This window comes from Rutidosis leptorrhynchoides, chromosome 11 (genome assembly GCF_046630445.1).
Source record: "Rutidosis leptorrhynchoides isolate AG116_Rl617_1_P2 chromosome 11, CSIRO_AGI_Rlap_v1, whole genome shotgun sequence".
In the NCBI taxonomy this organism is placed as follows: domain Eukaryota; kingdom Viridiplantae; phylum Streptophyta; class Magnoliopsida; order Asterales; family Asteraceae; genus Rutidosis; species Rutidosis leptorrhynchoides.
Window position 1 is genome coordinate 2,034,676 of NC_092343.1, and position 12,288 is coordinate 2,046,963.

Here is a 12,288-nt window from a genome sequence, read left to right on the forward strand (position 1 = left end):
CCATCTCCTACTAATATTGTCGTTGAAAGAGCTAACAACCCACGATCCACGAGGCCTTGCCAAAATCCTCCAGCCTTATCAACACCCGCACATGAAGAATTACCAACCGACCATTAACCCGATGCCCGCAAAACAATTTTCGCACTTCTTCTCTGAAATCAATATCGTCGTAATATCATTTAAAGTGTAAGAGCTCGATTCGGTCCTCGCCTTCGTTTTCCGTTTACCTCTCACCCTTTTAGAACCTTTACTACGAAACTAAACCTCATCCAGTGACTTCGAAATTTTCCTATGCACGCACAACAAAAACCTTGACACGAAGACTTGGTACATGCACAATACAACTTCCCACCCGCTCACCATCTAGGTGCTCGGTATCAACAACATCACAATTAACCGAATCCACCTCCAAACTTGACTTATTCTTGTTGGTCATTTTTTTTCATAATAACCTCGATCCCAACTTCAATATCGCAACCTTTTGCAACTCCACAGCATCCATTGACCCAAATGTAACACATGGAGTGGACATACCGTGTTTCGTGCCACAAATCGAGTCATTCCGGAGACTCAAAATAAGATTAGGACCAGTAGATGAAGAAACACTAATCAGGAGACTCAAGACATTGTTAACATGATCAAGTTGTGATGAATAAACTGTTTCGGGCAGTCCCTGATCTGCCAGCCCCTCATCAAACCGAAATCCACCATCCACCCTTGAACCACTTGTTACCACGTACAAAACACTTACTACATTCCATTAACTTTTGGTCGAAAGAGTTAAAGATCAAAGGGTTAATAGTAGGTGTATCCAAAATCTTTGAAACCCACACGTCACTCCTGGAACAAAACGAGTCTTCTACATCGACTACAACCACATCATGTATGTGTTTTACGCTGGTTCATTTAATGAAAGAATAAAATGAACAAACACTTCCCATCAACGACGACGACTTGGCCACGGTATTGCCATATCAAATAATGTTAAGATGTTCAGTTATAGAAGTATGATAACTCACATTTTAACTCGTATGATCTGTTGTATACACAACTATTAAGCTAGTATCATACTCCGTAATATATATATATATATATATATATATATATATATATATATATATATATATATATATATATATATATATATATATATATGTGGGTAGGATCAATGGGGAAGTAACCAATCGGGGGGAAGCAAATTTATTTTATTTTTTTTCGTTTTTTTTGAATTTTTTTTTTTCCGGCATCAAGATCACACGAAAATATGAACATTTAGAAGAGACACTTCGTGATGAATGTTATTATTTAGGCGGAAAAACGATCGACAAAAATAACATTCAAGATAATATTGTTCGTGAAGAATATGAACGTTTTTTTTTCATGTTTTGTGAAGTAAAATTTAGCCCGATTTAGAGTTTAGGGTTTAGGGTTTAGGGTTTGGTGTTTTGGGTTTATTCCATAAACCCAAAACACCAAACCCTAAACCCTAAACCCTAAACCCTAAACTCTAAACCGTTCGTGTTAAAAACTCAATCTAAATCCTAAATCTAAACCCTAAACCCTAAATTTCTAAACCCTAATATCTAAACCCTATAAACCCTAATATCTGAACCTCAATAGCTAAAACCTCAAAATACGCTCGAAAAACACGATAATTGTTATATATTACTTCTTCGAGCGTTTCCCGCCAAAATAAATTAACGCTCGTCAAACACACATGCACAAATTACAAATGACGTGACCACTCGTGCAAAAATTATAGACTAATAACGAGACCACAAACGCTAAAATCGATTCTTCATTATCATTTTGGTTCCTCGATATTTTCCCGGTATATACATACACCACTCCACAAAACTAACATCCAATCCAAAGTCTCAACCCGACCCGTGTTACCGTGGATCTCCTTGTCAACCCAAATAACTAATGACCGGATTTGCTCCAAAAACAAAAATAATACACGGGTGAATCAAATGAATGCAATTACCATTTCTGATTGTTACTCGGGTGACCTAGCAGCAGCAGTAAGGCACGGTTGAAAACTGATTCGCCATTAAACTACTTGTAATTACTTCTTCTTCTTCTTCTTCTTCTTCAAAGATCAAAGGTATTCGTCAGTTCTACATCTACTTACTCTACGACATAGAAATCTGTACATTGCGGTTTCAATCTGTTCGATATTTTTTAGTTTTGAAGTGCTTAGGGTTTATAATCATGTACGTACTAGTTGTTTGATGTAATCATCATTTTATTTGTACTGGAAACGAATGACTGTTATTACATTATAATAAGTTGCATACCTAATCCATCTGTGATAGTCATATTGGTTGTATTCTGAGATTTTCTATGAATATTATCAGGCATTTTGTTACTCTCTTTAGCAGTTGGTTTCCTTATCCTTAAGTATGATGCCTATAAAACATGGCCAGAGTTAGTTAGAAATAGAATAATTATGTCAACTTTGCTTTTTTATTTAGTTTGATATGAAATCAGTCTTTTGAATATGATTCGGTAAAAACCACTCTCACAAATCAATTAGCTGGCTACAAGATTGCTCAAGTTTGCAAGCAAAGGTGTATTACTTATAGATACTTACAAAAGTGGGAATAACGTATTGATGTTTCTCGGTGGACTGATAAATTTTGTGCAATGAAACCATGACGGAGGATATCCGATAATAGGACTGACAGTTAAAGTAGCTATACTTTAGTGAACGGTTGTTGTATCCTGACATGTGTTCCATACTTAGTTGGAGTTGTTTGCATTTTACATAAATAGTACTCATCATTGTTATTCAAGTATTTGATTTGAGTTTCTACATTGTGAACTTCAGGTTATCATCTGTGCTATCAGAGAAAATGGACTTGGATCATAATAATGTTAGAGCAGCGCTCGATGAAGAAAGATTTAGCCGCTTTCCTCGTGAAATCCTTCATCACATCCTATCTCCTTTTGAAACTAAGTTTGTTGTACAAACATGTTTGTTGTTGTCTCCAAGATTGAAGCTTATCTGGAGATCAATGCCGTGTCTCAGGTTTTCAAGTGGTGGATTTAAAACAATACCCAACTTTGCACAGTTTGTGAATCATGTTCTGTCTCACCGCAACCATCAAGTACAATTGTCCTCTGTTTATCTTAAATTTAGTGGAGCAGCTAATCAAGTTTTTGTGAGAAAGATTGCAAATTATGTGTTTTCTCACAATGTCAAAGAACTAACAGTTTGTTGTAGTCGCACAACGCACCATGAATTTCCTCCTTGCCTCTTCATCTCTCAAACTCTTACGCATCTCACCTTTCAACCCTCATTTCTGCACCTTGCATTACACCCAAAACACTATGGGATTTACCGTCATTAACAACTTTGCATTAGGTCATATTTCGTTGTGTGATGATAAACGTGGATCTGTTGATCTTTTCTCAAAGTGTGTCAACTTACGAAACCTCACTTTAGAATATTTCAAGATCAATGCTAAGGCTTTTGACATTGTTACCCCTCAACTTTCAAATCTCACACTTGTTCATGCCCCAGCCTCAGATATTATCAATGTGATTGCCCCTAAACTTGAGACTCACACTATAATTCACTGCTTAATGAAGGACTTGTGTATTCCGTCAGGGTGTTCATCTTTCTGCTATGTAGGTCACCGTGCTCCACAGTGGCTTAATGGTAATTTTCATTCTGTGAACAAAGTGAGTGTCAATTTGTCCATATCTTGCTTAAAAGAGGAAAATGCTCGTGGTATTATTAAAATGCTTCAAGAGCTCCATAGTGCCAGATTTCTTACGCTTAGCTTAGACATTGTTGAGGTACGGTGGTGATCTATTATCTCTGCTATAATGACATGTTAATTGCCTGATTATCCTTATATCACAGTCTGCCAACTTTTTCTTTCTTAGTGGAAAAAAAAAAGTAATAAATACTCTTTATATGTATGCAACATTATTTCCATAATATTCATCTACCAACTACGTAGTATACAACTTGTGTATATTTATGCATAATAAATTATATTATATATAATGTTTATTTGTGCAGTGTATTTCCTCATTCACTGATTTATTATCTGGTCGGGCTTCGCCCTTTAGCAACTTGATTTGTTTGAATATAGACTCTGGCTCGAGGGATACATGCAAAGTGAAAATGTCTAGTGAAGCCCGGAGTTTCTTGCTTGAGAACTCTCCAAACGCCACATTTATCATGAAGGTACTTTCTTTATCAGTTTGCTTTTTATATTCAAAAAGTTCAAATGCAGCCCGAGGAGTCTTGTTGTACTAAATCTTACTACAGGTTGTGGACTAGTTGCCAAACTGCATGAAACCGTTTGAATTATAGACATTTCTGATGGACCTTCATATAAATGCAACCGTAGTGTTGCTGTACCTCAATAATGTTATCACATTTTATTATTTAAGATGAATGTGTCACTTTTTTTTCTGTATCAATAGTGAGTGTTTGCATGAAGATTTCTTTTGATTGTTGTAAATGTTGTGCAGTGTTAATATAATGATGTACATTTCTGAAAGGGTATGAAAATTAGTTTCATGTATATATATGTATGTATGTATGTATGATGTGAGTTATATAAATATTTGATTGGAAGTAGCATAAGAGTGAGTGATATTGTTGTTGTTTGCGAATTTGGTTTCAGGAACTACCAACGAAAGAAATGAAAGAGAAAGAGGTTAAGGAGAAGATAAAAGCAGTGATTGAAGATCTATTGAAGGAACTAGAAGATGCAGTAGAGATGAGCAATATGATTATTGAGAAAAAACGTGTTTTGAAGAACCTTCTGGATGATATACAATTATGGACCAACAAGAAAAAGGAAAACAAGATGAAGAAGAAAATTGAAGAATCTGAGAGGAGTATTCGAGTAGAGTTGGAATTGGCTAGATTGTTGGTACAGTATTCTGCAAGTCTGTTTATATTTAAGGATATGGTTAGAAACTCAATTGACCATAACGAAGTTATCTATGTCTCGAATTCAAAGACGGAGCAACTCAGATGTTTATTCAATAGCTTACCTCTGCCACAGCGGATACGAATGGAAGACTGCTACTTTCGTCAGATTGTTCAAGCACAAGCACAAGCACACTCAAATGCAATAGCTGTTAATCACGCCTCAATCATTAAATTTTTTAGTAAGATATGGATTCCCAAACATGAAGATATTTTAGCCAGCGTACATCTGCTGCTGTCACAATCATCATCATCATCATCATCATCATCATCATCATCATCATCATCATCATCATCATCATCTTCAACAATTGTAAGTTTTTGATTCCATATGTGACTCTGTCCATAGTTGGTTTGGTTGTTAAATGGGGTTATGGGGCTTTGGTTGAATTAGTTATATGTTTTAGTAGGGCAACAATATGGCTTTTCAACATGTTTAATCAATAATGTCTACAGGTTCATACACTCTCCTCCACTTCAAGTATCAACCCAGTGGCTGTTCGTAAAACAAAACAAAAAAAAAGAAAAGTATCAACTCAATGCCATCAGCTGTGAATCAGTAGCCCAGCCCAGCCCAGCCCAGGTAACAATTCAATGCCTCTCTACAACACCTTGCCTGCTTGCTTAATTATTCACAAATAAATCTAGCTATCAAGCATTGTGCTTTTTAGAATGTATCCCAGTTACATATATGTCTTATTTGTTCTCTTCCTACTCTAATTTCTAATTTCATTTTAATTTGATTTATGTACAAGTCCCATTGTCTAATGTATGCAAATCATTGACAATAATTTTAGGAGTATCTTGAGCTCCAATTTCATGACCTCCAAATAACAAAAAAAAAAAAAAAAAAAAAAAGTTGTCTACTGCAGCCATAGTGTCTTTTAGAACTCGTGCTCGTGCCATCGAAGTTTTTTGCATATTTAGCTCCTTTTAGTTTCAAAAAATCTATTTGATTTATTGATCTCATACATTTTATAGGTGTTTCTGTTGCACAAATCAAATTCTATGCAGATCATGTCAACTTGAAGCTGGTGGCTGCTAAAGATAGTGCCAACTTGAAGATGATGTTTTTTCCTCGCTCGAGTAATGATATTTTTACATGAAAATATCAGATGTTGACTTTTTGCAGTTGTCAGTGTATTTTACTTTTGATGTCTTGTACCTTATGCTTTGCCTTTACCTTCGAATTCTTTTATGATGTCCCAGGTGGTATTTCAGAAACTATCTAGTGTTTATCTCATGTGTCAGTTTGAACTTTGAAATTTTGTTAACTCATTATCCTTGATCAAAAGTATTTCAAGTAGTTGTTAAATGAACCTCATGCCAAACTGTTACCATTTCTTATTTTTGTCTAACCAGATTGATTAACTGTCTAAATAGTGGTTTTTAACATATGTTATGCATTAGAACCAAATACTTATGTTGGCTTCCTAACTCAACAGCTAGCTTAAGATCCCTGTTAGGATAAACTCAGCTTGGCCTTTCTTGCTACTAGATACTTTCTTTTATGGGCTATTTGGGGTTGGAGAAATAAGTTAATTCATGGATCTATCGATCAAAGACAAGGTATCTTAAAGGAGGACATCATGGTTGGTCTTCGTGTTTCATCATACTTATGTTTGGAAAACCGAAGAATAACCCACACAAGAGTTTTGTTATCTTAATTTTTCTATGGTCTATGTGGTATAATGTTGTATAAGCAAATAACGTTCTTTTATCTTTTGCAGCTGCACTCTCCTTGAGTGCTTTTCAATATAATTATCAGCCTTTGAAAAAGAAAAAAGAAGAAAAGAACCAAACACTCATGTTCTAATCCACACTAAACTGATCAGGTTATATCAGGTTCAACCACTGTATTCATCTATATCTATCTATATGGAGTATATAACTAATCCTCATTAAAACCTTTTTAAATCCACAACCAACATGCTTTTCAATCATGACACTATCAGTAGCAATGATTTTAAGTCCACAAAACTTAAGGAAAGATATATACGTGCCTTAATTAAGGTTAGGTAACAGGTGTGTTTGACACGAAACTTAGACTAGGAAGGAAGAGTAGTTACAAGCGTTCAATTTGGTTCGCATTCATCACTTTTATTGCAAATGAATATCAAAACATACCTTTGTGAAGTATTTTAGTATCTTTCATAATTAAGGTACCAAATTAAAATTTCATGAAAAGTAGGGGATTTTGTTGACATTCTCGATGAAAGAATATTAAAATACAGTAACAACGATAATACTTGAAAATGAAAAATGAAATATATTTGTTTGGTATCCAGAACAAAAAGTTTGAAAAGGACAAAAACAAAGAATCCCAAATAAGTGAAGAAATGGTGTTCACAAAAGCTTCTAAAATAACGGTAAATCATCCACTTCAACCAACGGATTCTCATACAATTCGGCCAATTTTCATGATCATTTTTTATGATTTAATCCCTTGCTGCTTTTAATTCACCACTCCTTGTTTTACTCCATTCTTTCGTTTTAATCTCTCAGGCCTTCACAAATTTCAAATTAACACTTTTCAATATTTTATCAGGTAAATTAATACTACTATATTTGTTCATGATTCGTGATCTTAGATTCCGGTTTATGTCCTATATTGAACGACTTATATAATTATCCGTTTATAATGATTATATGTGATGATGTCATGGTGATGATCTGCAGTTACATTTGATTATCATTTTGGTTGATTGAACTGTATATGCAAGTTTAGCAACATTGAGCAAGTTAGTTAGCATCACGCACATTTTGAACATAGACCATATTTAGCGAGTTATTAACATCCAAAAGGAAGCATAACTTTATCAATTTTTATTTTTTTTATCATAAACTTTAATTGGATGATGATCAATATCAAATTGTTCAGGTCCACGGATTCTAGGTTCTGAAATGAGTAAATTTTAGATGAATTGATAGTTTTAGTTCTCAATTTTTTTAATATAACAAATCAATTTCTCATTATACCTATACTTAGCAGCAGATAACATTATTCCCTGTAAACCATCCAGGCATAGCTTGGATGGCCACCAACACTTTCAATGAAGGTGAGGTCACGGGTTCGATTCCCTTCAAGGCACTTCAAACGCTTGGGGCGAACTTAAGAGACCAATAGCCTGAGGATGCTTTACCTGGTAGCGGTGGAGGGTTGGCTTGCCGTTTACCCGGGGTTTACCCGCTGCGGGGGGGCCAATGTGCCCGTTCGTAGTAGGGGTTCCTCGTAAAAAAAAAAAAAAAAAAAAAAAAATTCCCTGTAAATATAAGTATGCACACCTTAAAAAATACATTAGTACCATTAAATTGGTTCTGTAAAGGATCCTTGATACATACATCGTACGTAAGTGATAAATCTTTGTGTATAGTACGCTCATGAATGCTAAAATGTTGATGATTCTATTATGTCTACATATTATGTCTATGTATATGTCTAGTATGTGAATTGTACTATTTCAATTGAATGTGGATTATTCTTTCATTTTATTGACTTTTAATCTAATGTTAGGTACTAAAAAATGGCTGATGGAGAAGATATCCAACCCCTCGTTTGCGATAATGGAACTGGAATGGTCAAGGTATCAAGCTCAAAAGTTGTTTTTAGATTAAAATTTATAATTTTGTAACAATTTATTACATATAATTAATGAGCTTTTTTCAAATATAAGGCTGGATTTGCTGGAGATGACGCCCCAAGAGCAGTTTTTCCTAGCATTGTTGGGCGTCCACGTCACACTGGAGTGATGGTTGGTATGGGACAAAAGGATGCGTATGTTGGTGACGAGGCTCAGTCGAAACGTGGTATTTTAACCTTGAAATACCCAATTGAACATGGTATTGTCAACAACTGGGATGACATGGAAAAGATATGGCATCACACGTTCTACAATGAGCTTCGTGTGGCTCCAGAAGAGCACCCGGTTCTTCTTACAGAAGCACCTCTTAACCCCAAAGCAAATCGTGAAAAAATGACTCAAATCATGTTTGAGACGTTTAATTCTCCTGCAATGTATGTTGCTATTCAGGCTGTTCTCTCATTGTATGCCAGTGGTCGTACAACTGGTAAGATTCTTCCATATAATATAAGAGTTGCTTTTATAACCATTAGTAAGTTAAACTGATATACATGGCAAACGTGTCACGTCAGGCCGGTAACGGGTAAGATTTTTTAATGGGTCCTAATTGGTTAGGTTGGGTTGGGTTGGGTTGTGTAACGGGTCGAAATGGGCCAGTTATTATTATTTATATTTTTATATTTTATATCTATATTTATTATATATACAAGAAAATATTAATTAATATACATAATTAATGATATAACTATGAATGCTTTACGGATGAAACTTATTACGTTCTTTATGCTCGACCCGTTTGACCCATTCACAACACCCATTAGACTTTTTGACGCATATACGTGGCAAACGGGTCAGGTTGGGTTGGGTAACGGGTCAGAATTTTTTACGCATCCAAATGGGTTAGGTTAGGTCGGGTTGTGTAACGGATCGTAATGGGCCATGGGTCAAATGGGTTCAAAAATATTTTACTTATTATTATTTATATTTTTATTTTACTATATATATAAAAATATATTAATTACTATTTATATTTTAATTTTTGTATTTACTATATCTAAGAAAGCTTTTTTCTTGGCAAAAAGCTTGATGTAAAGTTGTACCGTCATGGTCAACTTGGTTTAATAACCCTTTGTAATCTTTCTAATCACTAGCTCCTTTCTAGTGTTTTGATTCAATAACATTATTAGAGCTGTTCAAAAACAAACTATACATAATTAATGATATACTTGTAAATGCTTTCTTAGATGTTTGATGGATGAAACTTATTATGATCTTTATGCTCGACCCGTTTGACCCGTTCACAAGACCCATTAGACTCACCTCTATTTATTGAGCTTTAGGAATTTATACGCGTTTCTTTATATTTTGTATAGAACTCAATAGGTTGGAGGGAACATACTGGACCTTTTTTTTAAGGCTTATCAATACCCAATTGACTCAAAAGTTTGATCCAATCCAATTGATCCAAATTTGAGAGTATAGGTCTCAATTTTCAGGTATAGTTAAACATGTGAACCTATTAGCTTCTATGTCTACTTTTTTTGCAGGTATTGTTCTTGACTCTGGAGATGGTGTGAGCCACACGGTTCCTATTTACGAAGGGTACGCACTCCCTCACGCCATCCTGCGTCTCGACCTTGCAGGTCGTGACCTCACCGACGCCTTGATGAAAATTCTCACCGAGAGAGGTTACTCGTTCACCACAACTGCTGAACGAGAAATTGTGAGAGACATGAAAGAGAAATTGGCGTATATCGCGCTTGATTTTGAGCAAGAATTAGAGACATCCAAAACTAGCTCGTCAGTTGAAAAAAGCTTTGAGTTACCTGACGGGCAAGTGATTACTATTGGGGCTGAGCGGTTCAGGTGTCCAGAAGTACTTTTCCAGCCATCGATGATTGGAATGGAAGCTGCTGGAATTCATGAGACAACTTATAATTCAATAATGAAATGTGACGTGGATATTAGGAAGGATTTGTATGGAAACATTGTACTTAGTGGTGGTACTACAATGTTCCCAGGTATTGCTGATAGAATGAGCAAGGAAATAACTGCATTAGCACCAAGCAGCATGAAGATTAAGGTTGTGGCCCCACCAGAAAGGAAGTATAGTGTCTGGATCGGTGGGTCCATTTTGGCATCTCTCAGTACCTTCCAGCAGGTACGGGTCTTTCTCTCGTCTCTCTTTATTTTGCTTCATTGTGTAGTGGGTCAAAACATGTAATTTTTTGGTTGATAATGGGTCGGGCTGGTTTGGCATCGAAACACTTAATTTTTACAATTTTGTCAAATATAATAATCAAGTTTACTTTTTGAGTAAAATTTCATATACTTTTTGATCCGTTAGTAAATATATCTTGAATCAGTACAATGAAAATGGTGGGTGATAAAATTACCAAGTCTAGTCTTATATTTTTATCTTGATCAGAATAAATTACTGTATATGATATCAGTTATACGAGCCATCCTAACTAGAGAACAACTTGGACCTAAAAATATTTATGAAAATGACTTTGAGACCAAAGTTCATGAGCTTGAATCTAATGAGAACTAAAAGTTTGTTTCCATGAATGTTGATGGTTTTAATCACTACTGGTTGTTTGTTGTTCTGGATGATAATGCACATGTTGAAAGGTGGAAAATTTGACAGTCTAGGTAATGTGTCAAAAACTTTTAAATGAAATATATTACTACAAGATTTTATGAAATAAACATTACCATTTGAAAAAAAAAAAAGTATGCTCATTTTAAACAATTTACATTGGTTCATTTCCTCTTAAGCTAACTTTTCATGGTCTATTTCTTTGACTTTTCGAGATAAACAACCTTGGATTGACCAGTTCGTAAGAAAGTGGGTCAAAATTTCCACCTTTATAAATGTATCTTAAAAATGACATTTTTATGCATACATGAAAAATGTTAAGCATAATATACGACTACCCATTTGTACCTTTTCTGATTTGGATGTGAATATGATGATGATTATTGGATTTCACTTATTGCAGATGTGGATCGCAAAGGCTGAATATGATGAATCTGGACCATCCATCGTCCACAGGAAATGTTTCTAATTGCACCAAAAAAGAAGAAAATAGTTACACTTTGACTATTATTATGCCATTTTGGGGTTCGAAAATTCTGCTTTTTCTATTATCTCTGTGCATGAGCTATCCCACAATTTTTTTGGTGTTTATTTTTTTTACAATTTACTTCTACTATCTAATTAGTTTTGTTAAGCATAAATTGAAATCTCAATCAATATATGCCATTTACTCATTTTTCTTTTCGTTTTACAAGTGCTGTAAGAGATGCTTCTATGAATGAAATCCTTATAGCATTATCAGTTGCAGTTTTATCTTGAACTAAGGGTTACTTTGCAAGTTAAACAGTTAAGAATCTGTTAATTGATCCTGCTATAGTTTTCATTCTTTTGTAATGTGAATTGGCATTGGCATCGGTACATTTGTTTGGTACTCTGTACATGTAACTTGGCATGTCTCTTTTTAAAACGGAGAAAACACACATTTTAGATAATAATTATTAATAACATCGAAATCTAAGAACGTGCCAATTGAATAAGTAACAGAAAGGGACACCGACTATCTTTGAGGTTTCATACTTTCATATAAAAAGAGATAAGCCAGGTGCACATAAACTTTACAAAAAGATAATCATACATTATATTATATTATATATACTTTAAAATGATTTATAAATGAACACTGTCAGACCGCGTGCTAGCCTCTT

The 12,288-nt window shown here is 34.7% G+C and overlaps 2 protein-coding genes across 2 annotated transcripts; both read left to right on the top strand.

Annotated features, from left to right (window-relative positions):
* Positions 1–1,964: 1,964 nt before the first annotated feature.
* LOC139876889 (uncharacterized) lies at positions 1,965–6,241 on the top strand. Its single transcript, XM_071864292.1, has 6 exons — positions 1,965–2,107; positions 2,834–3,807; positions 4,037–4,204; positions 4,650–5,273; positions 5,417–5,543; positions 5,942–6,241. Exons 2-5 carry the CDS (start codon positions 3,244–3,246, stop codon positions 5,513–5,515), a joined length of 1,455 nt encoding a protein of 484 aa, XP_071720393.1. The 5' UTR covers positions 1,965–2,107; positions 2,834–3,243; the 3' UTR covers positions 5,516–5,543; positions 5,942–6,241.
* Positions 6,242–7,281: 1,040 nt separating this feature from the next.
* LOC139876760 (actin) lies at positions 7,282–11,862 on the top strand. Its single transcript, XM_071864134.1, has 5 exons — positions 7,282–7,508; positions 8,475–8,544; positions 8,635–9,028; positions 10,089–10,702; positions 11,547–11,862. The coding sequence occupies exons 2-5, from the start codon at positions 8,485–8,487 to the stop codon at positions 11,610–11,612; spliced, it is 1,134 nt and encodes a 377-aa protein (XP_071720235.1). The 5' UTR covers positions 7,282–7,508; positions 8,475–8,484; the 3' UTR covers positions 11,613–11,862.
* The last annotated feature ends 426 nt before the right edge of the window (positions 11,863–12,288 follow it).